A 27,078-nucleotide genomic window follows, 5' to 3' on the forward strand; every position below is an offset into this window, starting at 1 on the left:
TATTCTTTCAGAGCGCACACGTTGTGAGAGTTGAACTTGTGGCCACATTTCTCCACTAAGGGAGCCGGGGAAGCGAGACGGTGAATTTGAACGTCATCTCCCTTTTCTTCCTCCTCCTCGTCGTCGTCGTCGTCGCCGCCGTCTTGTTGTTGACGCGGGCCGTCATTCCACACTGGATTTATTTGGGAGAGCAACACCTGGTTGATTATCTGAAGGGTGAGTGATATGCTGTGTTTTTGGTGGAAACGGTTTCAAGCGTGAATGGTGTTCGGCGGTTTATGTGGTTCCCCTTTTTGCGTGGGTAAATAAAAAGGTTGACATTATATTAGGCTGCTTTGGGTTTTTATTGAGGGAGAGGTAACTGTATGTATGGTTTTGTGGTTGCAGTGGTGACAGACTGCACTGCATCACATCATGATGTTACCCATCTCATGTGTTAACTGGCATGGGGACCAAACCCTCTCGTGTAGATGAACAGTTTTTTTTTTAATATATATATTTTTTTCAAATTGAAATGCCTCATAGTCATCTGTTGCATTTGTGTCCCTGCCTGCCCCCCAAAATATATTTGTATTCCTCATTGCGTGTGTTTAAATGATTTAATGTATTTGTTTTTATATTATTGTCATTGTAGTTATAACAAAAAAAATCACTAGGTATGTTTTGTCATTTTTATCATGAGTAATTCGCAGAGCACCCTCATCTGTTCTCTCAGGTCCAATAGTTATTTTTAAATACTTATTTCAAACGTATCTTTGTTTTTGAATGACAGCAAATGCATTTTATGTTTTTCCAAAATAAATGTAATTTGAAAATTATATATATATATATATATAGTCCTATGATTGGCTGGCGACCTGTCTCGGGTGTAACCGACTCCTCGCCCAAAGACATCTGGGGTTGGCTTCAGCTCACTCAGGAGTTGTGACCCGAATGAGGACAAGCACTCTAGAAAAGAAATGGATAGTCTTCATAAGCATCATATAAAAGCTGCCCATGTCGCTAAATGCACGTTTGTAGATGACCGCACTATGTACCAGTGGGAAATACTTTTTGCATTCAAATGCACCAGTGTATGAAAATGCTTTTTTTGTTTGTTGTACCACCACGTTTTGATTCCGCCTTCGTATCGGATCTCGTGAAGTCATGCTTGACTTTTTTTAATCAGCTCACCCGGGCGGTCCCGCTCTGAGTCAGTAAAACAAGCTCGGCGCAACTTTCCCAACAATTAGTAAATTCCCACCACTTTTCCGGGTAGCTTTTATTTACACGGTTCGATGCAAGGGTTGTAAAGGCCGAACAGTCCCTCTTTCCACCTGGCATGTTCAAGCAAAAGGAAAGCACATGCTAAATGATGAAACCCCCCAGTGCCCGGAATATATATGCAGTGCTCACAAGCCGTACTGCAGGAAAGCTGCGGGATCAGGTTGCCCGTGTCAGCTGCCGTACCCGGCTGTTCCCAGGTCTGTGATAGCTGTTTAGTGGCCAAGGCACAGAAACTGCCTCAAAGTGGGAAGCAGGTTGGAACATTTTGAACAAGTAACAATTTTTGCTCTATAGCTGTCATACTTTTTAGATTGTCTTACCTGATTTTTTTTTCAGCGTCACATTGATTACTGCAGTCATAGGCTTCACATTTTGGTGCATTCTTGGCGCGGGCCACGTTTTAGTTACTGTTTCCCTTGGAGTGCCGTTATGACTGAAACCATATAAACAAGTCAAGAATAACTGTTGATTCAACTATTGTTTAAATTGCTATCATGAGGGGCTTGGCAACAAGAAAATGCATAGAATATATCTCTTATTTATTACAAATGAGAATGTAACATTTTGGTAGACATTTTAGAAAGGATCATGGAAGTTGTTTGAGCTGCTTTCATGGGCCACATAAAATGATGTGGTGGGCCAGATCTGGCCCCCGGACCTTGAATTTGACACCTGTGATGTAAGGTGTTACCAATGGCATCACTGTGCCATTTTGATTCTGAGATTGGATATGTTGGATTCGTTGTGTAGAATTTTTTTGTGTCCGCTGAACAAAGTTTGCTTTTTTTTTCTTTTCTCACCATAAGCCTTTTTTTAAAGACATTTTAAGGGTGTTCTGCTTATTAATGTGCCCTGATTGCTTTCCAGAAATGTCCAGAGTGACACATGGCATAAAATAAAAGGAAGAGATAGTCATGCTTGCGTCACAGCCAAAAAGGCGGCATTGTAGACTATCTGAAGGGGGACCACATGTGATTCATCACACGAGCTAACAGAACTTGAACCTTCTGAGTCCTCACATCCCATCGCGCGCTGCTTGCAATCATGAAGTGACTCACGGCGTGGGTCCTGACTGAACTCGGACCAAGGTGATAAATCCAGAATAGGTTCCCCCATCGGATGTTTAATCACGCAAGACTTTAATTGTGCTGGCCAAGATGAAGAATCTGTTCTGGGGTTATTTCAGCAACGCTTCCACATGAAGTCAGTTCCTGTTTCACATCCAGTAAGAAGCTTGGCCCCCTGTCCACACTCGCAGGAGCAAACTGTTCTCCGAGCGTTGCAGCTTTGGTAACTGGGTTTATATTTGTCTTTAACACATGTGGGTCACGGGGCCCCCCACAAGACTCATAAGGGGGGAGGAGGGATCTTTGAAGGGGGTTTACAGCGCTGGCAAGCAATGTCACGCCAAAGTCTCTTGTACAAGTTTTGCTGACCTGGAGCCAAACTATTCTACTCTGAATTAACACCAAATTATATGCCAACAAGTCCTGTGTATACAGTACTGTGAAAAAAAAGGTAATGATACGAGGCCACAGCGAGCGTTGTTGTTTTGATGAACTTTTTCATACCAGCAATTTTGACACCAATACAATTTTTGCAAGGCTTTTTTCCAACAATGAAATTTTTGAAAGTCAAGTCCTAATATGAGGAAAAAGTTGGAATTTTATGTGGAAAATGGCAGAATTTGAAAAAAGGTTTTTTTTAATGGTGCGATGAAGTTCAGTTAAAAACGTGATATAATCAACCGTATCTTTCGAGATTTGATTTTTTTTTGAGAATTAAGTCACATGAAAAAATAAGAACAATATGAGAATTAAGTTGTGATTTTTTTTAATGATGATGCAATTTCATGCGGATGAAGTTTCAAATCGTGGATAATCTCATGCTATGGGGAGAATTGTTTATTCCATGAGGAAAAAGTTTGATTTGGCAAGAAGAGAATCCAAATACAGTACATAATTTATCTGGCTAAATATGCAGTTTTCTGCAAAATGTACACAAATACACAAGCAGCACCGCCCGCACCAACCAATGTTATCTTGTTTTGGACAGTGTAGGTTAGCTTATGTGCGCCTCTTCTTCCTCACACGATTGCCATTTGGATCCTCAATGCATTTTACTCACCACAACTGAGTATAGATCAGACTCAGGCCTCACTGCCACACACAAACTGACTCTGAGCCGTCTTCTCTCACGGGATGAGACGCGACGGAAGGGCTCCCTGGACGAGGCTAAAACGAGTCCAAATTAGCCCCTTTCAAATTGCACCTTCAACGCCACAGCCTGGAAAAGGCCTTTTTTTTTTTTTTTTTTTTTTTTTTTGTAGACAACTTTCCCTCCCGACGGCTGCTTCCTGTGGTCGCGCAAGATTCCTCGCTTTAATTGTTGTAGCCTTTTCACAAAACCTTGAGCGGTTTCAACAACAATCTGCCAGAAGGGAGTCCGTGGATCTTCCCCTCGCATAACTATTCCCAAAATGAAAAGACTATTGAATCAGCTCCAAACACTTCTGGAAACAGTTTTCTGTATGTTGTTAGACCGAATATCTACAACGTGTACAAGAGAGGGACTGCAAGCCCGGTGTCTCTTATTTCTTTTACGCTTCATTCTTTGTAGCGCATGCAATCATCATACCATACAACATGTTATATCATGATCAGCATCTGGCTACGACATAACCGTATTGCCATTATTACCTAGGGAAAAGCTGGTACCCACTCAGCTGCTCAAGAAAACATCCAGTGACTGTGTTAAATAATTCAACAGGCCAGAAGTCTTGCATCATATTTGGACAGATGAATCCAAGACCAGAAAGAAACCGACATGATGGTTTGGAAAGATTTGCGACCCTCATTTGCCATTTTACGACAGTCCTTGGAATTTAATTTCATACCTTGGACCAGATACAAATCCTGTGTATGTATGCACACTGCCAAAAAATGACGGTAGAAAACAAAGTCAAAGGCCTGACATTTAATATTTGGCGACAATGAGTGTGCATTTTCATCCATCCATCCATTTTCCGAACCGCTTGATCCTCACTAGGGTCGCGGGGGTGCTGGAGCCTATCCCAGCCATCTCCGGGCAGTAGGCGGGGGACACCCTGAATCAGTTGCCAGCCAATCGCAGGGCACACAGAGACGAATAACCATCCACGCCCACACTCACACCTAGGGACAATTTAGAGCGTCCAATCAGCCTGACATGCATGTTTTTGGAATGTGGGAGGAAACCGGAGCACCCGGAGAAAACCCACGCAGGCCCGGGGAGAACATGCAAACTCCACACAGGGAGGCCGGAGCTGGAATCGAACCCGGTACCTCTGCACTGTGAAGCCGACGTGCTAACCACTGGACTACCGGGCCGCCCTGTGCATTTTCAAAAATGTCCTTTTTTTTAATTACCTGAAACCAAGGGAAAAACACTTTATTTAATAATGTGATACATAAAGACATCATTTTGGTACATTTCAGCTAAAAACGAACAATTTAGGTGATACAGGCTTAATAACAATGTGAAAAGTTTATTGGCGGGGCATTTCATTGACTTCATATGTGGGATGCTACCTGCATTCATGAGGTGGGGAAAAAAGAGGTCTGACTTGGATTTCGGCATTCATCCCAACACACTTTTATTATTATTTTATTCCTTTTTATTCTCTTCACTTGGTGAACTGCGATTTGGAATCACTGTTGGGCTGCCGCATCTGGTCATCATCTGGACCTGCGGCTTGTTTGGACGCTCACCAAGCCCAGCTCAGCCAGAGTCACGGAAGCTTTAATGCCGATGTCAGCAGACTTGAAGCAGGAGTCACGCAGCAAACGCCGTGCTTGAAACCGGGCAGCAATGTGTTGATGGGCAATGAGCGTGGCAGATTCTGAACTTTGACTTTTATTAAATTTGAAGCTCATCTGGATACGCGTGGGATGTTTCAGGAATCCCCAGCCGATGCGCATGTGGTTATGTCATATATTTGTTTTGGATTCTTGGCAGGTTTGAGTCGCCGTGATGGACGAGCAGTCCCACGGCGGACCCCAGCAGGGCGGATCGCAAACTGGCGTGGAGGCCTTCCAGGAGAGGCAGGGTGCCATCAGGTGCGGTTGGCTCCGAAAGCAAGGTGGTTTCGTCAAGACGTGGCACAGCCGCTGGTTTGTTCTGCGAGGGGACCAACTCTTCTATTACAAGGACGAGGACGAGAGCAAATCCCTGGTAAGGATGGCAACGCAATCATCACGGCAGCTGACATTTTGGAATGACGTCGTCAGTTTATCACGATCTCACATTAGCCTCAGTGTGTAAGATGCTAACCAATACAATGGTGCCGCTACTTATGAAATTAATTGGTTCTGGAAGAAATTTCTTTGCTCGAACATTTTGAAAGTAGAGGCGCGTTTTCCATGTAAACGCCCTAATTTGTTCCAAGTTCCCCCCCCCCTGCCCCCCCCCAAAAAAAATTCTGTGAATCGTGTAGACCTAGCATATTCTTGAAATAAAGTTTAGCTGCCTTCAAAATAAATGACAAATAATCAAACACATTGTGCTAGTCGTCTTTCTGACTCCCATTCAGGCGATTGTTTGACAGTCGGCGCTTATGTGAGCCTCGAGCTCAGTGAGTCATACCGACAACAACGAGGCAATCTCTTTAGTGACTGTAACCAGGCAGCCTCTTGCAGCGAGTATGCAAAGACTGAACAAAGACACAGACAGACAGACACACTTTTGGTTCTCATGACAAAGCAAAATGTGGACAGAAATGGATTTTTAATTCTTTCCACATGTTTGGTTGAACAGGACTCTTGTTCTTTTTCAACATGCTTCCTTGACTGTACGGCCCAGTCCTGTCAATGCATGATTTACTGATTTGCAAGTTATGCTCTGCGAGCGAGAAATAGCTAGCTAACGTTACTCTGTCCAAAGGTTAAATCTGTCATGTTATCACAAAAAGGAATACAAAGTTACTTGCTGATCATTACTGTTACGGAAGATTCAAATTATCCGGCAAGCTGTGGTTTACAATCGTGATGTCATGCTGGTGATAGATTCAGCTTGCAGATAAGAATTTCACTATGAAAGGGAACTAGTAATGATTTGTAAATATTGAACAAGTTTCACATTTATGATTTATTTTGGGCTCGGTTTTTACAATCCCAAAAAAAACTTGCATTTGAACAGGGGGCGTGTAGACTTTTTCAATCAACCGTACCTACGAGTACAATGCTCCCTTTTGATTGACAAAAGCAGAACTGTTGCCGCGGCTTTTACATCATGTTGTTTTTGGGTATTGAGCCGTGGCCCTTCAGTTAAACAGTGACGAACATATTATGCACCGACGCGTCTTCGGCAGTCACCAGTGGCATTTGAGTATTCGACATTAAGAAATGGCGAGAAGCCATCGTCGCTTCAAGGGGTCGTGTTGTGTCCCGCACACTTGGGCAGCCAAACCTCTCCGAGCAATGCGTGGAATCCCAAGAATGGCAGCCTGATGGAGGCGCGAGGTCACAAGCATGCGTAGAGTAACGGCACGTGTGGGCTTAGCGTCAACATGCCACCAAGCCCGGCCTCACTCGTCCGCCGAGTTGCGCATCACCCACACTCGAATTTCATCGTACGCGGCCCTTTACACAATGGCGGCATTCATTAGCCGCTGTGACTTTAGCATACAAACATGGCCGTCGCGTGTCGGTGCCAGTGAATTATCAGTATTGTTCAGAAATGCGCTTGAAGTTATTACAGTATGTGCTTTGAAAAGACAACCCGATGAGTTTTTATGCGGCAAAGGCCTTTTGTCCGACCTTGACATTCTCTCTGTTTTCACTTGTCAGGCTCAATGAAATTCTAACGCCGCTGTTTGACCCTCGGCGCGATCGTCACCGTTGAACACATAAAGTCTCATTAGTACAACCTCAGTGTGTAATACATGGCCGGTTGCCACCCGATGCATCATCGCGTCGCAGTTGGCAGGAGTGCGCAGACTGAAAGCCCTCCATCTTTATTCCGAAATATTCTTTGCACGTAGCCCAAATGCAGACTGTGTAACGGTCGCCCTGTCCCACAACCCGATGAATGGAAAAGTCCATCAGCTTCCTTCGCGTTGTGTTTTCCAAATCACATTTCCATGACCTCAGGTAGGAACAGCCCAGCGGTGGGAATTCGAAGGAATGCGCACAAGTGACTTTGACCGAGCTCTCAGAGTGCACTTTGAGCAGTTGCTTTCTGCTCAATCGTGGCTGACCGAAACATCAGCATCACTATGCCTCGGCGAGCGCCACGTCTTCTCCAATGACACCTGTGTCTTAACCCTTTCAGCGACAGCGGTTACTACAGTGGACAGATTAGCATGTTATTCGGTTACGGGGTGCATGAAAGGGTTAATTTGCGTTGTCCTCCGTTGACCTTACAAGGAAGCAAGTCCATAAACTAACTCTTCAAGTGCACTTTGGGCTTAATGATTTTTTTTTTCGTCTCCTATACTTTTAACAAGGTTAAACAAAGACACTGAGAGACACGCTGTGCTCAGTGAGTTCTCGTTAAGTACATCAAAGTACCTTTTTGGCCGAGGCCAATTCAAGGATTTTCACATTCCACAGCGGACAAAAATATTGGGTCACAACTCATCGTTGGGTGACTCCTTATTGTGTTTTAGGTACTCGCAGTCAGTGACAACCGGTGGAGAAGCCTTCTCACTTAATAAAAAAAAAATTAACCAGAATGTTTTTGACTTCTACATTGCCAAAGACTCTCGAAGAGAATGACCGAAAGGAAAAAAAGGAACTCACTGACATCGCGAGTGCTCCCACTGGGTTTGACTTCCTGACTCTGTAAGACCACTGAGGCTGGACACCAGTAATTAGCAGATAAAAAAGGGGCTTAGTGGTCATCAACTGGCCAATGGCTAATGACCGATGACTTGCAGTTCAACAACTCTCAATGTTTGCCACTTGGAATTGGAAAAAAAAAAAAAAGAACCCGTTCCTGCACCCTGTAACCCGATCGCATGATAAGCTGTCCACTGTAGTAACCGCTGTCCCCGAAAGGGTTAAACTATACCCTCGCTGAATTTTGTCTCCCGTGGCTATATTTTGGGGACATTGTCATTACAGCATTCCCCCTTTAATTGTTTCCAACATAGCAACAATATACAAATGTTTAAAAAAAAAAAAAAGGTCTGTGGTCAAAGTTGAGCACAGCAAACAAAAGGCCACCACAGGACATGTCAGTGGGTGTTGTGGTTTAAAAGTATGGAGCGAGGAGTGCCAGCCCAGCTACCAAAAGCCACACCCACAAATGCATTGAAGCCATCTCTTGTTTCCTGCCTGGTCAAAGTGCCACCACAATGAAAGTTAAATGCAAAAAAAAAAAACATCGGTGCTGTTGATCTGTGCATTTTTGTAGATGAAGGCCACATCAAACGCCTCGGTTCCGTCCCGCTTTTTACGACCCTTTTGCTCTGAAATCTTTTCGTCTGGGGCCTCAGGTAGGGTTTCCACTGCTTCCCGGTTGTCACAGTTACGGCCCATTAAAGTGCCCGCGAACTAGGACTCCCCTCTGATCTTGTTCACGCTGTCACTGACCCACAGCTTGTCTTCATTAGCATGACCCTTGCTAATGACCTCTATCGATTTGGCACCACTGGCTCATTCGTTTCAAACTTCGCACTTCTGTCCAAATGCCCATAAAGTAGGTCAGAATTTAATCCTGACTGTTCGGGCTCAAAACACTCACAGCATGGGATTGAAATGTTCTGTTTTTTTGTTCTTCTTCTGCAGGGAGCCATTTTTCTGCCCGGCAACAAAGTTTTAGAGCATCCAAGCAGCGGCGATGAAGCAGGAAAATATCTCTTTGAGGTCATTCCAGGTAGGGCAAAACCATTTATATTATTTTTTTTTTTTATGTACAAAACGGTGACACAAAAAAGAGGCAGAAAAATGCTGGCTTTTTCAGCAGTATAAGAACCTCACACCCCAGTTCTGATTATGCTAAATTACCTTACACACACCAGACTCTGTTGTACCTCTGAAGGTGGAAAAACTTAGAACCAACAAAATTGGGGTTGTTTTTAGGATGTTTATGCTTCATTGGTCAGAGAAGTGAAACTGCATGAAGCCACACCCAACGTCAGTCAGGAAATAGGCTGAGTGTGGCCCAATACTGCAGTCAGAAAGATGAGTAGATTCAAATGAGTAGATGCTGTAGTTAAAAAAGAAAAAAAAAGTTCGGTCTTCAATCTCACTTCCTTCTTTTCGGGTGTCACAATGCGGCATGTTTTTTTAAAAAAAAATTTAAATCCTGGTTTGGATCGAATATTGCTGGCGTCAGGCCGAAGCCTCCTGTGACCAAATTTGGTCCATTTAAATTTTTTGCCCACCAATATTTACTACTGGTCAGTTCCCTACCAGTTATCTTGTCTTTGTATGTCTTAAGTATGACACTTTTTGACTCCACAGTTCCACCTTGGCTCAGTTGTACTTTCTTTGGCTTGGAGCAGTCGGTTTTCACTTTGTGGTCAACTGTGGAAACAAGATGGCATTCAATGGTAGGAATGACACAAACAATAGAGGCCCTACTATTTAAAAAAAAAACACACACACACACCAAAAAAAAAAAGAACAGCATAGACCAGCATGGTTTTGCTGGACTCTGGTGCATTGCCACCAGCAAGATGATTGTTGCTGCTGGTATAACCAGCAAGACCAGCACGAAAACACAACAAAACAATGCTGGTCTACGATTGTTTTTTTTTTTTTAAAGTGAGGGAAGAATAAAGTTTATCCAAGAACAGACTGTGGGCAGCTGCAGCAAAGTGCAGACTGCAGGCCATAATACTGGAAGAAGCATGTGAGGATTCTTTTTGTCATTTCAGTCAGAAGCAGTGCTTTACGCATAGAAATAGTATCGGCTAGTATCTGGTTTTGACAAAAGTGTCATCTTTTTGAGGGGGGGGGGGGTGTGCGGGGGTGGTGATTGAAGACTTGTTTTCCATTGCCTCCCTATATTCAGGCTGTCCTTCTCTCAGCAAAACTAGCAGGACTGTTTACACCGAATGGGCTTGTTATGAGGAGGTGAATAAAGACGTCTCAGAGCAGCGGGAATGAAAGGGAAAAAAAGCACAACACATTTATTCCACTGCTCTGCTGCCATGCAGAAAACAGAACGGGAAGTGATGAGGGCGGTGGGGTGGGTGGGAGGAATATGTTGATGACTTTCCGAGGAAAAGAGAGAAAGTCGTCCAGGGATGTCTGTTGCCTCGTAGCTTGATGTCGCCGGAGGCTGGAACCACTCCGCTTTGTATTTTGGGCTCTTTTGAGCAAAGTTTTGCAAAAGTTCCCCAAATTCACCTGCGATCATTGTCAACCCATGTGCATGTTCCTCTCATCTGTCCTCATCTTCCCACATCTGGATATGTGTATAATGTGTGCACCGTTCTCGGCAGGAGAACGTGGTTGCCGGGAAGCAAATATTTAGACTACGATCCCGTTTGACTCTTTATCCAGTCGCTGACTGTCTGCGGGGCACCGATGCAACCGTGACATTCTCATCATGTTGGAACAAGCTGGCCAGATGTTGAGCTAAAGAGTGAAGACATAAGATGTGCACCGTCGTACTGCACTATTCCATTCCATAGAACTGCTTTCCCATGCATCGCCCTCACCCCTCCACCCCCAACTTAAAAACAACACGGCAAATTGGAGTAAACAACTTGCTTTATTGTGCTAAAATTGTTGCCACAAATGTCAATTAATTCTATTATAAAGTTGTTCCAATTTAAAAGACAGTTTTAAACTCCAAAATGACAAGCTGCGTGTGGGGGTGGGGGGGGGGGGGTCGGATTGCGGGATGCTTGATCAATATGCTTCCTTTGCAGAGTTCTGCGTAAAAGGCAGCGGTAGCTTAATACCAGCCATTTAAAGTACTGCACTGTACTTCTGTTTGAAAGACATGTGACTTTAATCTGACTTTCCACATATCTGACTCCATCATCAGAACATCCCGCTAGTGTGGATCGGGACTTGTATTTTTATCTTGTTCATCCGCCCAGGAATGTCAGGTATCTGTGAGCTCGGGAAAACAATGAGCAGGAGCGCTCTTCTTCTTGCTCTTAAAGCAGACATATTATTCATGGGACACAGGAAGCATTCAATGCTGTGTTGTCCCAACGGCTTGATGATAAAAATCCAAAAGTTTGGGCTGTGTCTGGTCTGAGTTCACCGCTCATTCCTTTCCCCATTCCTCGACCCATGAGAGGCCATTTTGGGTCACGTTGCCGTGCGAAGGCGAGCAATAAAATCTGTTTACAGGGAGAGGTTGGAAAGTTACAAGTCTCTCCTGCGTGTTCCTTCCAATTTATAAGTCAGTTGAAGTAAGTAAGCCTCAATTTCTCAGAGCTTTGCCTTGTGCTGCAGTGATATGAGGATACAAAAAGAGGGGGAAAGTAAGCCGAGGGCGCCCTCTTGTGGACATATCAATTACTTCAACGTTTAAGGAAGGAAAGCAAAGCGAATACTGTATTTATTAAAAGCATAAATCATAGAGCATCGTATCGTGCTGGGAGGCAAGAGTAAAATATTGTATTTCTAAACAGGCTATAAACATCTCAACACCAGTACACACGACTCAATCTCGTCGCCATTACCGAACCCTTCTCCTTCGGCCCTCCTCCCAGCCTATTTCCATTGCAACACTGCCATCTAGTGTACAGTCAGAGAACATAACACATCGAATGCATTCTATGAGACAGTGAATGGTTGAGAACATCAATCAGTTACGACTGTACTGCTTTATATCAGTCGTGGGTGTTTACGTTTTGGTTGCGTAAGCATTATTATTATTATTGTGTTTTGTCACAAAACGTTTTCCATATGTTTTTTTTTGGGCCAGGATTCCAAGTGTCCTAAATGTCAACGCAGTTGTTTTTACGTACATGCATGCCTGCCTGCATTACACGAAGCAGTGTGCGAGGGCGCAGCTCCATGTGTTCGCACTAAAACGTGATGATGGAGTGATTTAATTAGTGTTCCCGCAGTGTGCCGTAAATCTGCGAGGCTGAATCTGAGAGCTGTGGTGGCAAGTCGTGAAATTGATTTTGTGGAGAAGATGTCTTCCTGCATGCCAAGTGTGCGGTGCACGCGTGAAATTTACAAGTACAAGCCCGGCATGCTCAGGAAGGATTCAGACGTATCTGGCGGCAACGGTGCTGTCGGGGCCAACCGCTATTAATTAACAAGGCAGTCGTGGCTTGAAGCTCGTCTAGCATCACCTGTAATTACGCGCTACTCTACTGCTGACTTACTCATCGACTCCCTGTCACCAGCCATTTATTACACTATTCCAAAGGCATCCTGTAATCTGCCCTCATATCAACCATTTGCATTTCTAGTCACTTTTTGTGTGTGTGTGTGTGTGTGTGTGTGTGTGTGTGTGTGTGTGTGTGTGTGTGTGTGTGTGTGTGTGTGCGCGCGTGTGTGTGTGTGCAGAACACAGGTCACATTTTCTGTGTTTGGGAAAATACTTTCATTCCATTCCAAGCCGTCTTCTTCCTGTCATGTTTGCGTCGTGCGAGAATGTGGCTTCCTCAGGAAGAAATACGCGACGGGAAGTCCAAATACCTTACATAACAGTCAAATTGAGGGGTTTGCCATTTGATCATCTCCATGAGGACAATACCCTCCACACACACATCAGGTCGGCCAGGTCACATTTTTGGGGTCTGTTTGTCCAACACTTCAATGTTTACACCGACGGTATGTAAACTGGTCCCGCTGCATAAATATTTGGACGTCTCCCTGTTTCCTTTTTACGTCTGAGCGCCAAGAAGTTGCTACTGCCGCTGTGGAGGTCCTGTTTTGATTAACGTTTTATTCAGAAGCACGTTTACGCTCAGGATTTTTGGTGGGGATCCGGGATTTTTTTGCAACATCCATTTTTTTTTGGAGACAATTTATTTCACACTGAAAGACTTGCGGTTTTGATCGCATTTGTTTGTGAGCAGTATTATTGGGAAAACAATAGGATTGTCTTTTTTGGTGCGAATCCAGATTAAAGTGCAATTCAGGAATTTTTGCGAGATCAGTCACGTTTTTCAGTTTTGCTTAAATTTTCTAGGAAGATGTGTTCTTGTGGATGCTTCTTCACGAGCAGGGTTAAATCTGGTTTTGGGTGCGAGTCGTGGCCTATTTGTGTGGTGCGACAGTTTTTTGCAGTTGCAGTCTTTTTTTTTTTTTTGTTCCCAAATCTGATTATATTTTTGACATTTGCCCTGATTCCTCAGGAAAAAATCTCTTTCCCATTTTTTTTGTCAAATATCTTGCTTAAACCATGCATCCTGGATTTTTGCGCCCTTTCATCTCTCAGTGAAAAAATGCATGCGTAAGCGTGACAAACAAAAAGCATATGTTGGAGATTGGCATCTTTCAATGTCAACAATTTGGTGCTGATCCAAATGATGATTCCCTCATTCTTGGCAAAGTTCTGCTTTTCACTGGATTGCTTTTAAATGAAATCGCTCTCAAATGCAGATTCTAAATGACGGGAGGGATCCATTGGGGAGAGTGAAAAGGGGATGAGTGGGTCATCAAGAACGAGAGCAAGAAAGCCCAGTTTCTTACCCCGTCTTTGCCGACCAGTAGCAGCAGCAACCTCGGAAACCCTGCGTGTCTGTATTTATAGAGCACTGTGGATGAGTCACTTGGCCAAGCGCCTTCTCCTGGGCTGCCAATTTTACAGGTCTCCACTTTGGGGAGGGCCACTTGATTTACGACGTGACTCCCTCTCTGCAGCCCTCGTTCCCGCCCTCCCCTGGCCTGCACCGGCTTCCAGCCTTCCCCACCCCTCTAACTTTCCTCCGAGACGAGCAACGTACGCCACCTTCGCTCATTCTCTCTGCTCTCTGGGAAAAGGGACGCCCCCCCCCCCCCCCCAAGTTTCTGGGAAGCAACGACTTCCTTAGGGGAAGCCAGACTACCCTCGATCTGACCTCGTGTCAGTCGAGCACCGCAATGAAGTTTCTTGCGAGGGTTGCATGCAAAGCAGGAGCTGTATGAAGACGTCCGGTTGCAAAGAAAGGAAGGGCGAGAAGAGTCGTTGTCGGGCAACGAAGCCTGAGTGTTGCGGCAGAGACAGAAGACGGCGTTGTCTATTTGTGGCGTGGGACAGGAACCGATGAAGAAGCGGGACTGGCGGGCCGGGGGGTCAACGACACCAGCGACAGGGCTCGTCTACGTCTGCAGCCCATGGACCTTAACTCCAATGCAGGTTTGTCTCTTTGAGTGATTCCTGCAGGCAGGTTTACATTCGGTTGGGACCGTTTTCTTGCTCATATAATTAGACCTTTGGACTATTTATGTTTAGAATTGGACTGATGAGCGGAAGGAAGCCAGTCTATTTTCACTGTAAACAAATGATTGTATACTTTCGAGGCTATCGGCGTGTCATGCCTGGAAATGGTTGAATTCCATCACCAGTATTCATTGCAATGCTACAGCTTGCGATGAATCCACGTTGGAAGTCTCCCACCAGTTTTGGTGGCCAGATCCCTGCAGCGGCCATCTGCAAAAAGTCCACGATGGAAATATTTCAATTGTCAATGGAATTTCCTTTTTGGTGCCGTCCTGACAGTTCCGATGCATTGAATTTATATGATTTGCAACGGCATAGTGTGTCAGCTTTTTTGATGTTCCATGTCCCAGCCAAATTATTGGAAACCTTTTGTGCCTTTTGTGCCTTGCTCAAGTTCACTCTAATCGGTGTTTCCGAGCACAATTTCCAAATCTAGGTTCACAGAGGGTCTTGGGTTTCATTGGTTCTTAGCAAGTATCGAGGCAGTGATGTCAGACCACACTGGCCCAACTACATTTTCCAGGCCTTGCCTAAGGGCACCGCATCAGTCTTTCAGAGGGTCTTCAACCTCTTTGTTCTTACTTGTTGTCACTAGTGTGACTTTTCATTTCAAAACCAAGATTTTGTAGTATTTTGTTTCAAATGAGTATTCAGTGGCTCAACAGCACGACATTTGTTTGCTGTCTCTCTACAAGTCCTGATTTTCATATCTTAGTTCATATAGGCGTTGAAGACTGTTTTGGTCCGCAGAGAGGATTTCTACAGTAACCTTCTGGTTCCCAACTACGACATTGGAGACCTTTTCGTCCCAATTCAGTTTGCAGTACCTGGCTGAAGGGCACATTATCAGGCCTAACTCTAACCTGTCCCAATTCTCATGAGCCAAGTCTCTTCCCTCTGGTCCCAAGATATTGAGCGAATGCTCCCAGTAACATCTGTGAGAACATTTCGGGACCTCGGTATCGCTCCAAAATTCCAAAGACCCCCTCTTTCCTTGTGACAGGTTTTCTCTCTGCCAAGGAACTGCACTCCGCATGAACATCAAGGGGCTAAGCAAACTGCCCTGGGGCGCTCCTCTGTTGAGTGGAGGAGGTGTGAGTTGTCTGCAGTCTTGTTTGTGAAGTCTTTCATTCGGGTCTGTGTGTTCTGTGTCTGAAAATAACATAAAGAGGAGTTGCTCATCACAGCAGTTTGCAACTATAAGATCCTAAACCGCACATGTGGTTTGAATGCCACTCGAGTGTGTTTGTAGTCCAACTATGCAGCTTGAAGAAGTCTCGTCCAAGGAATAAAAAATCCAACTTTAGTGCGGGGAAAAAAAGCGTCCAGCTGGCCCATGTGTCACTTTGCTTGAGGCAGACTGCAGTGTATGTTAAAATCAATGAGAAGCTTTTACACATAAACGTTTTAAAAAATTTAAAGTGAGGATGTTCATGAGATTGAAATGTCAGTTTTTTTGTCATTTCCAGATCCAGACACATATCTCAAGAAATTGGTTGAGCTACATTTTTTGAGGGGGTTTTGGGCACTGAAAGAAGACCTGTAGGCAGGGACCATGATAGTTTCCCCAAGTAAGATTTTGACCCGGAGTGTTCTACCAGTCACGTCACAATACCATTAATGGACATAAAATCCAAAAGAATGTAGCGACAACTGTTACTCGAGTCCAACCACTCCCCCTCTGACTGCCTGACAGAAGAACTAGCGTCGAGCGCCGCCAAGAGCTGCTGGCATGACCGTCTGCATTCTGATTATCACCCGACGGTGACCCATTTGTTTTCTGCTCCGATCCAGCCAGCCCCGCTTTGGTTGGCTTTGTCATAGAAAAACAACAAGGATGTGGAGTGGCGGCGGCACAGACAAATGTTGTATTAGCCAATGCTTGACTCTCACGTGTCAAAAATGACGGTGAAAGACGCAGACACGGACCTCACTGTCTGCTCCACCTGCAGCGCTCCCCTCAAATCGACGACGTCCGTCACTAAGCGGCAATATGAAGTGATGGGGGCTGACTGAGTGATGAACTTCAGATTTATCTCTCTTTCTATCACAATAATGGCCCTTTCTTGACAGATCCATTCAGTACCTGAAATCAATCCAGCAGATGAAAATGTTCATTCACAGCCCCCCCCCCCCCCGCTTCATTGCCAGACCAAAGTCATTACTCAGCAAAACGGTGTGAAATTAATCACACACCCTTCCTTCTCCCTTGAATGCTCATCTTTTAGTTTCTCACGGAGGGGCGAGGGAGAACTCGACTAGTGTGCTGATGTGCAACAATTTGTCAACAATAAATCAGGAGGTTGTGGGACTTTTTCTTTTAAAAAAAATGGTTCAAAGGGTTTCTAAACATGGGCTCAGACTACCAATTTTGGCTTTGGGGAGTGCAGGTGTGCACCTAGCCCGGGGCCGATAGGTGATATTAACAGGTATTAGTGAGCAACTTGTCTGCTCCACCACTTGTTTCTTCTCTCTTTCGGGAAGTAGGTTCATCGCAAATGCTGGGTGTGCTGCGATTTTTGTTGAATTAAAACTCAAATGGATTTTTTCATCCATTTTGAATTGGCATTTTCTGTACCTTTTAAATTTATATATTTTTAAAAGACAGTTATTATAAAACATTATTTGACGGGGTTGTTAACACTCTCGTGATTCAAATTCACAAGACATTCGATATTTTTTTGTGATTTTTTTATTTATTTTTTGCTAAGATACAATGCACATTTTTTTCATGGAGGGGACTTACTCAAGATACAAATGGGTTCACGCCAAATCCCGATCCATTTTTGTGTCATACGGCTGAAACAAACAAAGCCAACTGGCAAAGGGAAGAAACGATGCTTTTAAAAAGACAAAATAATAACACCCACGTATTTGAGTGTCTGTATCTGGTCATCTGATTCCCTCACAAGCGTCTGACCAGACAGTTCCTATTGCTGAAGTTACACTGAATTGTGCTTACATAATAGTGTATTTACAGCAGCCTTGGCAGAACACACATCACACACACACACACGCACACGCACACACACAGAGCGTGTTATTTGCTTGGCATGAAAACAGAACGGAGGCTGCCTGGATGCCTGGACAGCTCGGTGACCTCTCTTGAACGTGATGACCCCTCAGCCCTCCCACCCCATTGGACTGTCCCGACAGCTGCAAAAGAAGAAAAACCACAGTGGTAGATTTCAAGCTCGGATATCACGTTTCCCACAAAAAACAATTATTCAACATTTTTGGGGGGGGGCGCCATGATCAAATCTTTAAACGTTTTGGATGGAGTCAGTCGAGCAGACCCCCCGCCCCCTTCCCCCGCTTGTTGTTACTCTTTGGGCATCAGATGGTAATGGATAGCCGCTGTAGCTCTATGGGGGTCAGTGTTCCCTGGCAGGCAGCGTCTTTGGGGACTCAGGTAATGTTGCCTTGATAGCGACATTGTCGGCCATTGATACCACACACCTGGGAGGGGTCACGTGAAAGGGGAGTCTGGTATGAGATAGGGGGGAAAAAACTGTCCCACGTTGATAGAAGTGGGACACCCAGAAGCACGGAAAAGGATGAGGTGCAGAGATTCCTGAAAGGTTGTGCATGATCCGTTCCATTATGCTTGTCGCCATATGCATGCAGTATAGTGTATCAACTTGCTAAATAAAATACTTTTATTGTCCTAACAATTATTGTCCTGACATCCAGAAAAAGTAATCAACTGGGAGGGGTATCGTGGGGACTAAAATATATGAAGGGTAAGGATATTCTTAAAAGGAATAAAGATTGACGGCTAATTGAATAAAACATTGGGAAAGCGAAAAGATGACGTCATGTTTCAGCGTCACGGTGCGAATGGGCCTCGTGTGTTTGCCTATGGGGTCGCGGCCGAGATCTCCCCATTGTTCCCGTCACTGTGCTAAAGAGAGGCGTGTGCGTGTGTGCTCACCAACCCCCCTCTGCAAACCTTTCTCTTTCACACCCTCTCAGCTGTGTTCAGTCCTCAGTGTAGAGCGCCGCCGTCCTCAAGTTAAGGATTCCCTTGAAAGACTTTTGACTTTTTACCAACCCTCACCCGATTATCCGGGACTGGAGTTGAAGGCATGGCAGTGGTGAATCCGACCGTGCATAGTTTGCCTTTGTATGGATTGTCTCAGTTACTGTCTTCGTCATCAGGTAAAGTTGGTTGCTTCAGATCATGTCAGTGGTGCATTGCATTGGCTTGATGTCCATTTGAATCAATGGTAGTTCCTATTTGACTTTATGTTGAACTTGCGAGAGAGCTCCACGTCTCCATGTTGGGATGTTTTGTGGTGACGTAAAATGAATGTACAGGTGCATCTCAGGCAATCGCAATGTGGTTGAAAAGTCATTTATTTCCGATGATCACTTTAAAAACTAAAGCTCATAATTACCCACATTTATTCAAAACCTAGGAAAATACTTGCCAGGCCTAATTTCTGTAATACTAAAAGCGCAACTAGATGTCAAGTTGGATTGATAAATTGTGGTTGTCAAAGTCATCCGCTACTTTTATTTTCTTTTTTTAAACTAAACTAAAAAACAAGTCCAGTTAGGTGCAATTTTCAAACAGCTGAACATTCCACATTTTTTGCTCGGCTAGTCAGCTCCGAGTAACAGATGAACACACGGCATCCAACTGGAACAGCTACAATCACATCATTGTTAGCATTAAAGCTAGCTAGCCATGTCCTGTCACCGGCTGGTATGGATAAGTGTATGTACGTATAACGGCCTCAAAGGTATTTGTGAGCCATTCCGTGCATAGCGGAACCCTTTGTTGTGTCCCACCATTTCATTTTAAAAAAATTATATTTGGGGGCACAAATGACTGCGCCCCATCAATTCTGCTACGAGTAAGGCAGATGTTCAGAATGGACATTGATCTTGACAAGGGAGTTGCTGCCTGTGCCAGCTTCAGCATATGTGTTCCATTGTTTTTGACAACAGGGGGAGACAGAGAGCGGATGACAACCAACCATGAGACCTACCTCCTTATGGCCAGCACCCAGAATGACATGGAGGATTGGGTGAAGACCATCCGCAGGGTCATATGGGCGCCTTTTGGTGGAGGTTAGTTTACAGATACCCTCTTATGCTGTCATTAAATGGCCTAAAGGCCAGAGGTTGGAAGCCCTTGCTCGAAACAACCAAGCACTGACGGGAAGAAAAATTGTGCCTTGATCCAAATCCACATCAAATGTCATCTGTGATTAATTATTATAAATTATACATATAGACTATAATTTTAATGCATGCATTATAATAACTTAATAATTACAATTTTTTTTTAATGCAGTTAGTAAGTTTGGCAGTTTTTATTTGTCCTTAGTTTTCAAGAAATGCTTAGTTTTTGCTCAATTTTTATTAGTTTTAGTATTATATTTAGTTTTTTGTAATATATGGAGCATTTGTCGTCTTCAAGATAAAAACTGTATTCTGTAAAAAAAAAAAAAAAGTCAATTAAAATGCAATTCAAAACAACTGACCTTAGCTATGGATGTACATTCATTAATTTTTTTTTACAATTGAGTAGTAAAGTTTTTAGGCAACCTTAATGGTATTATATCATGTAGGCCTGGCATTTGAACAGGGGTGTGTAGACTTTTGATGTCCACTGTACTGTAGGTTTCCCTGCATTGGATAGATGAGTGCAGGGCGTAACTAATGACGGGGTTTTTACTAATGGCCTGTTCATGGGGTGCTTGTTGTGGGGCACACGTGCCACATGCGTAGGCGGACCACCGTGAACACCGGAGGCCGCATTGGGCCCTCAGTTTGGACTTTGATGTCCATCGCAGTTGACTGCTCGTGAAAGGGATGAGCCATTTGTCAAAGATGCCACTCGAAACGTGGCCTTCCTCTGCCCCCCCCCCCCCCCCCCACACACACATTTACACGCACGTTCTTTGACATTGTGCTGCAGCAGCAGATTGAGGCCCGATTGGCTGCTCAGGGGCCTCGGAGTGCGATTCGGAGCGACTGATAAACGGCGATTGGCCGTCATGTCGTGTTGGGTCGTGGACCAGCTCGTGGTCTGAATTTAGACTTTCTGGGATGTGCTGCCGTGGCCTCTCCTTGTGGATCCTTCCAGATTTACTGCACGGTAATTAGCGGTCGGCTTGTCCTTTGGGAACGTTTGCATGTTAACTTTGAACGTTGGGCCGAGTGGTGTTTTGGGGATTTGGCCTTCAAATTAAAACACAGCAATGCTTCATACTGTAACTTTTAAGCTAGCCTGTGCTGTAATAGTGGCCCAGGGAGGTGTTTATTTACTCAACTACTGATGGGGAAGGCCTTGATTTTTATTCAAAGGACAGTAATGTAAAAGTGGAGAAAAAAAAAGCAAGAGCCAGACTGGGCAGAACAAACAAGACATTGTGAGAGTAGCCCCATTTCAAAGTTTACTCGGTTCACAGAACGTCAGATCATCTTGAATGCTGCACAGGGAAGCTGTTTATAGCATGTGGTAAAACTCTGCCCTTTATCTGACAGACTGTTTATTTTCCTTGGTAGGGCCTACTGTTTTGGTTCACAACTGCGTTGAAATGGGCTTGGCAGCTGGTGAACCTGGTCTTTTGTCATTTTACATGCCGGGCAATTTTGTCGTGGCAGACTGGAGAGAACTAACATCGTGTATCGTAAAAGTAGGCAACCTTTTTTTTTTAAAGTATATGGGAAGGACTTTGGAAAAATAATCGCTTATTAAATTCTTTGCATCTTTCCATGGGAAATGTAACCAAGTATGTGCTTCTGCTTTGACACCATGTTGAAAAAGTTCAATCCCAAAATCCACTTCCTGCATGTTATGTCATCCGTTTTGCTTAGCGACCCACTTCAAACAGGCTTAGCAGTAGGTGATCTTGAAATGAAATTTCAGACGTTTGTGTCAGAAATAAGTATGAATCATACATTTGTACGGGGTTCTCACATTCACCCGGGCACACATGTGACTTGGGGGAAATCTTTCGAGCCTCATGACTAGGCTGACCTCCTTTTTCTTTTCTGCTCAAAACATTCCTCATCATTCAGTCGGCTGAACCCAGACTCCTTGTCAAATCTGAAAGGATCGATAACTTCAAGTGTTGGGATTTTATTTTTTGCGGGGGGTGAAACTGTTTGCCTTTCATGGATTTAGTTTCGAAACAATTTTTGGCGGTAAAATGGTGGAATGCAGGCACTTGAATTCAAGAGGCTCCGGTGTGTTGTCTTTCTGTAAATTCCTCAACAAGCGCGTCCTACTTGAGTTGATGAAGTGTGTCAGCTTCAAAAGGGGTGAGTACAACAAAAAGACATTGTGTGAGATATCAGCTGCGTTACCAACATTCAGTGCTGCTTTTGTCTCAAATGAGCCAAGTTAGACAATTTGATCAGATATACGACAGTACCCTGTACTGTCTGTGTCTAAATGTGGAAACATACTTTTTTACACTTTTAAACTATTTTTATAACAAATTTGTGAATGTAATAGTGAATTTGAATCAGGCGTTTTGGAGCATCCATGACTGAGCGGCGGTTTTACAATCCTCTAGCCATGCTATCTATTAGCATGTCAATGGGATTTTTCATTATATGTCATTGCTAGCAGTAGCTGTTCTGGAGGCAACGTAATTTGGTAGTTTTAACGTGTCAGGCTAAATTCTTTTTGTTTTAACTTTGTACAATTTTAGTTAACACGTGAGCTTAGTAGTAATTTTTTTGGTATTCATTTTTATTGATTCATTTTCTGCATTTCCGCAATTGGCTGGCAAGCAGTTCGGGGTGCACTCCTCCTACTGCTCAAAGTCAGCTGGCATAGGCATGCCCGCGACCCTCATGAGGATAAGCGCTTCGGATAATGGTGGATGGATGGATCTAATGCATCTGTGTATTATTCTTTTTCCTTTTTTTTTTTTCTTTCTCGCATTACGTTGCAGGGATCTTTGGCCAGAAGCTGGAGGAAACAGTGCGGTACGAGCGTCGCTACGGGAACAAGATGGCGCCCATGCTGGTGGAGCAGTGCGCGGACTTCATCAGGCAGCGGGGGCTTCGTGAGGAGGGTCTCTTCAGACTTCCCGGGCAAGCCAACCTAGTCAAAGAGCTGCAGGAGGCCTTTGACTGCGGAGAGAAGCCCCTATTCGATTGGTGGGTTTCTTTTGTCATTTGACCAACAGTCAACTCCTCCCCCTTATCTCAACAACCTCTCTTTATGATTCTAGCCGACATAAATAGAACAAATCCCTTTGACGTTCTTTATATAACATATTTTGTAAAAACAACACTGCATTGACAAGACCAAGTGACCCCCCACCCAATCCTTCTTGTCTTTGCAGCAACACAGACGTGCACACAGTCGCATCGCTGCTCAAGCTTTATCTCCGAGAACTCCCCGAGCCAGTCGTCCCCTTCCACAAGTACGATGACTTCCTGGCTTGCACCAAGCTACTCGGCGTGGAGGACGACACGGTGAGACAGACGCCCTTGAAGGGGTGATTTGGGGGTCACGCCTGGCGACATGAGGAAGTTGTGCTTTCTGTGATTGGCAGGGTATGAAAGAGCTGAAAAAGCTTGTGGATGGTTTACCTCCGGTCAACTACAATCTTCTCAAGTACATCTGCAGGTACCCACTATGATTGGAGTAGTTTATGAATGATTTTTTTGGTGCGTCTCTAAGTTTGCATTTCCTTGGCAGATTTCTTGATGAAGTCCAGTCATATTCCGGAGTCAATAAAATGAGTGTTCAGAACTTGGCCACGGTTTTTGGGCCAAACATCCTCTGGCCAAAAGTCAAGGATCCGGTTGCCATCATGGAAGGTTTGTACTGAAAGTTCTCCAGAAGTGTCTTCGACAAACAGTTGATTGTTTTTATGTCGACAGGAACCGTCCTGGTCCAGCAGCTGATGGCTGTTTTGATCGGCCGGCACAAAGCACTCTTCCCTAAGGACGAGGATAGTCCCGCCGGTCCGTCGGAGCTCGTCAACAACAACAGCGCAGAGTTGCCGAGGCGACCCGCGGCGCAGACGACGGTACCTCAGAACGTTGAGAACAATAACGTGCAGGCGCCACACCAGTGCGTCTGGGAGGCGGTCGACTCTCCTTGCCGGCACGAGGACGACCGTGGCTCCCCACGCTCCGCCAGCCCCCGGAACATTCCGGGATGCTTCGACAACACTCGGAGCCCGCCGCTCACCGTTAAAAAGAACCCCGCATTTAGTAAAGGAAGCGGGATCGTCACCAATGGATCCTTCAGCTCCTCGCCGCCCTCCTCTGATCCAAACATGGACAAGTGTCAGATACTGATGAGCGGCGGTAGCTTACCGGGGCGCCGCAACGGGACGCTAAAGTGCTCGGGCACAAAAATGGGCACCGGCGGCGTTACGGGATGGGGCAATACCAATGGGGTTCTTCGCATGGGAGTCTCCGGCCCTGATGCGATGTCGGCGGTCCTGAACGGCCAGGGCGGTCTTTGGTTACCGAACGGATGCGTCACGCTACGGGAGGCAAACAAAGTTTCGCGTGACTATCCCAATGGGGATCAAACGTGCAACCAAAACCGTCTGTCCACGTATGACAATGTGCACCTAAACCATCAGAACCTGCAGCAGCACAACCACGTGGTGCACGTGGCGTGTCTCAGCGGCGGCTGCGAGGACAAGCAGAGCGTGGACAGCGCCACCTGGTCCACGTCCTCCTGCGAGATCTCCCTGCCGGATAACTCCACGTCGTGCCGCTCCTCCACCACCACCTGCCCCGAGCAAGACTTCTACGTCGGCCATTATCAGGACATGGACGGCCTCAACCAGGACAACGGCGGTGGAGAGTCGGGCGGCGACGAGGGCAGACACACCAGCAGGGAGGCGGCAGGAGGGGACGCCGCGGCGAGGAATGGCAGCGAGCACTGTAGCAAGTACGGTGGAGGTGGAGGAGGAGGACACAGCGCGCTGCACAGTCTGGTGGCCAGTCTCAAGCAGGAAATGCTCAAGCAGAAGAGTGACTATGAGGCCAGGGTAAAGAGGTAAGAAAACAAAAACATATTTCTAAAATATTTTCTTTTAACCCTTTCAGGGACTGCCCTCTTTCCTCTATTCCAAATTTAGATTTTCTTTTTTTTTGTTGCCTTTTCTCCATTTTAATAAAACAATGTGCTGTAAACCTCAGACAACAACAACCTAACTTCACATAAAATTGAAACCTGAAGACAAGTCCCTTAATCTTCTTTGGCACACACACACACACGAGGATTCCGAGGGACCAAAAGTACTGGTCGTCACCCGTTTATAGAACAGCGGTTACAACCATAATTTGGGTTTGATCTCTGTCCTCCTGACCGCCAGAGGCGGTGCTTCAAGTATTGGATGAGGCAGAACGACAAAGTCCCAAGGAATTCACGGACCGCCGCAGAGACCCGCCGCAGGATTAACAGTGATGGCATAAAACCCAGTCAAGTGGATGGGAAACCGCCAGAGTCACCCCGTAAAACCGACCCAACTTAGCGGGCACTGTCCAAAAGGCAACTGCACAAGTATTAGCCAGCCCAGGAGGTGAAGAGGCTCCTGGTAGTGTAGAAGACAGTGGCCTGCCTTGGGAGAGCGACCGTATGTCAACGACACGACCTCCGTCCCACGCTCACCTCCCTCTGCCCTTTTTGCAGCCTGGAGCAGCGCAACCTGGACCTGGAGTCAGAGATGGTGAGCCTGCACGAAGAGCTGGACCAGGAGCGTAAGAAGTACACCATGGCCGAGATCAAACTGCGAAACGCCGAGCGCGCCAAGGAGGACGCCGAGCGCCGCAATCACATGCTGCAAAAGGAGATGGAGCAGTTCTTCTCCACTTTTAGCGACCTCACCGCCACCGGCGGCAGCTCCGCCTCCGTCGCCACTGTTGACCCACGCCGGCCTGATCGCAGCAACCCAATTTGGATAAAGTGAAGGTGGGCGGGTTGAACACCCGGAAAGACTACAGAGTTTCTTGTGACGGTTCCTAGCGAGATTTGGCTGTCGGTTGTGGCGGGAAACTTCAAGGGGTCTTCACTTCTGTTAGCATATCACAAAAAAAAATGGAATCTGAGCAAAAAAAGAGTTGAATAAGATGTCAACTGAGATTTTAGAAGAAGCTAATGGGCCAGGACAGGTGCTAGCTGTGATTGCAATCATAAACCCTCCATGCTGTCTTCACTTCCGCTGGTATGTGTGGCTTCAAAAAACAAAAATGGAAATAAATCCAAACGAGCTTGAGATTTTGGATAGAAGATGCTTCCAGAGGGAGAAAAGGTGTTGACCATGTTTTCGAACGCTCTTCTTAGCAACATGGTGAATCATATGCTACCCTGACCTAGCAGCTACAACTAGCATTGGCACAAAATAAGGGCAGAGCGAAGCTTTTTTTTTTCTTTCAGTCTTAGAATTGTTTTTAGCATTAGCGTTGCAAGTTCGTTTGTCGGCAACTGACCTCTACGGACTTAAAGGGGAACTAAACGCAAGATGTCAAAACTGTCTTATAATGTGATATATTCTTCATCTGGTGCTGTTGACTTAAATCTACAAAGTATTGACAGCTGGCAGACGACTTTTCAAAGGCAGTTTAATAGGCGGGAATGAATCTGCACACTTGTCTGTTTCTGTTTGCAACTTCTGCCTTCATTAGCCTCAGATAGCATCCTATCTGCCTCTATTAGCAACTCTTCTGCACAAGCTCGGACGTGGCGGTGAAAAGTTTTAATAACTAGGACATAATGTAAATGATGGCGTTGTCTGGGGTGACGTCTGGGTGAGACTTTGTGTAAATAGAACACTATTTAAATCCTCTCAAAGTCTATGTATCTCGTTGGGTACAAAACCATTGGTCCTCGCTCTTTGTTGTCCGTTCTGTACATAAAGCAAAAAGCAGGAGTGAACGCGCGTCTTTTGTATAAAAAGAAATCAATGCCTAAATGTGCTATTTAAATATTCATACCTTTTCACACTGTAAACGCGCTTGCACTTCCTCGTTCTTGTTGGGTTCATGACCAAAAAAACCCGAAACAAAACAAAAACAACAAAAAAACAGTGAGTGTGTAGCAAGATGTGCGTGAGGGAATGTGTATGATGGACTTGTTCTCATCATGTGTTGAACAAAATAAACTGTACGGTACGAGACAGTCGTTTTAAACCTGCTGCTGGTCATTGCAGGTGCGCTAGATGTGTCCCGATGCTAGGTGGCTACATGTTAGCATTGCTATATATATTGTACATACCATCATTTCCCTCCCACCTGAGAGGATAACCGCCTCACTCAAATAGCCCTGTTTGAACCGTGTTGGTAACCAAAAGAGCAAATGAGGCATGTAAAACTTTGTCTTTGTGCATCTCCCTCACCAGAAGATTTTTTTTCGTCATGGTGAGAGGTGAAGGACTGGGACTTCTGTGGAATAATCCACACACAGCATACTTGATTCTTAAAGAAGTGGTTATACAAATGATAACTATGAATAAAAACGCATTCAAAAAATAGAAA

General features: G+C 45.1%; 1 protein-coding gene across 5 annotated transcripts; it reads left to right on the plus strand.

Annotated features, from left to right (window-relative positions):
* On the plus strand, positions 1-27,078 carry arhgap24 (Rho GTPase activating protein 24). 5 transcript variants are annotated; one of them, XM_086135731.1, is made up of 10 exons: positions 1-216; positions 5,263-5,478; positions 9,036-9,123; positions 19,558-19,680; positions 22,524-22,731; positions 22,920-23,052; positions 23,133-23,206; positions 23,279-23,400; positions 23,464-24,601; positions 25,238-27,078. In XM_086135731.1, the coding sequence occupies exons 2-10, from the start codon at positions 5,278-5,280 to the stop codon at positions 25,512-25,514; spliced, it is 2,364 nt and encodes a 787-aa protein (XP_085991857.1). In that variant the 5' UTR covers positions 1-216; positions 5,263-5,277; the 3' UTR covers positions 25,515-27,078. The 5 variants fall into 5 exon arrangements, with proteins under 5 accessions (XP_085991857.1, XP_085991860.1, XP_085991862.1 ...); XM_086135734.1 differs by having other exon boundaries at positions 24,921-25,376; XM_086135736.1 differs by lacking the exons at positions 1-216; positions 5,263-5,478 and adding an exon at positions 9,714-9,802.

Source organism: Hippocampus guttulatus, chromosome 17, assembly GCF_054856545.1.
Source record: "Hippocampus guttulatus isolate MCC_2025c chromosome 17, RoL_Hgut_1.0, whole genome shotgun sequence".
Taxonomy (NCBI): Eukaryota; Metazoa; Chordata; class Actinopteri; order Syngnathiformes; family Syngnathidae; genus Hippocampus; species Hippocampus guttulatus.

Bases quoted from the DNA above. Each gene is read 5' to 3' on its own strand.
- arhgap24 (XM_086135731.1), top strand. From the start codon at position 5,278: ATGGACGAGCAGTCCCACGGCGGACCCCAGCAGGGCGGATCGCAAACT. The intron at 5,479-9,035 runs GTAAGGATGGCA...CTTCTTCTGCAG, and splicing joins AGGACGAGAGCAAATCCCTG to GGAGCCATTTTTCTGCCCGG. The intron at 22,732-22,919 runs GTGGGTTTCTTT...TTGTCTTTGCAG, and splicing joins GAGAAGCCCCTATTCGATTG to CAACACAGACGTGCACACAG.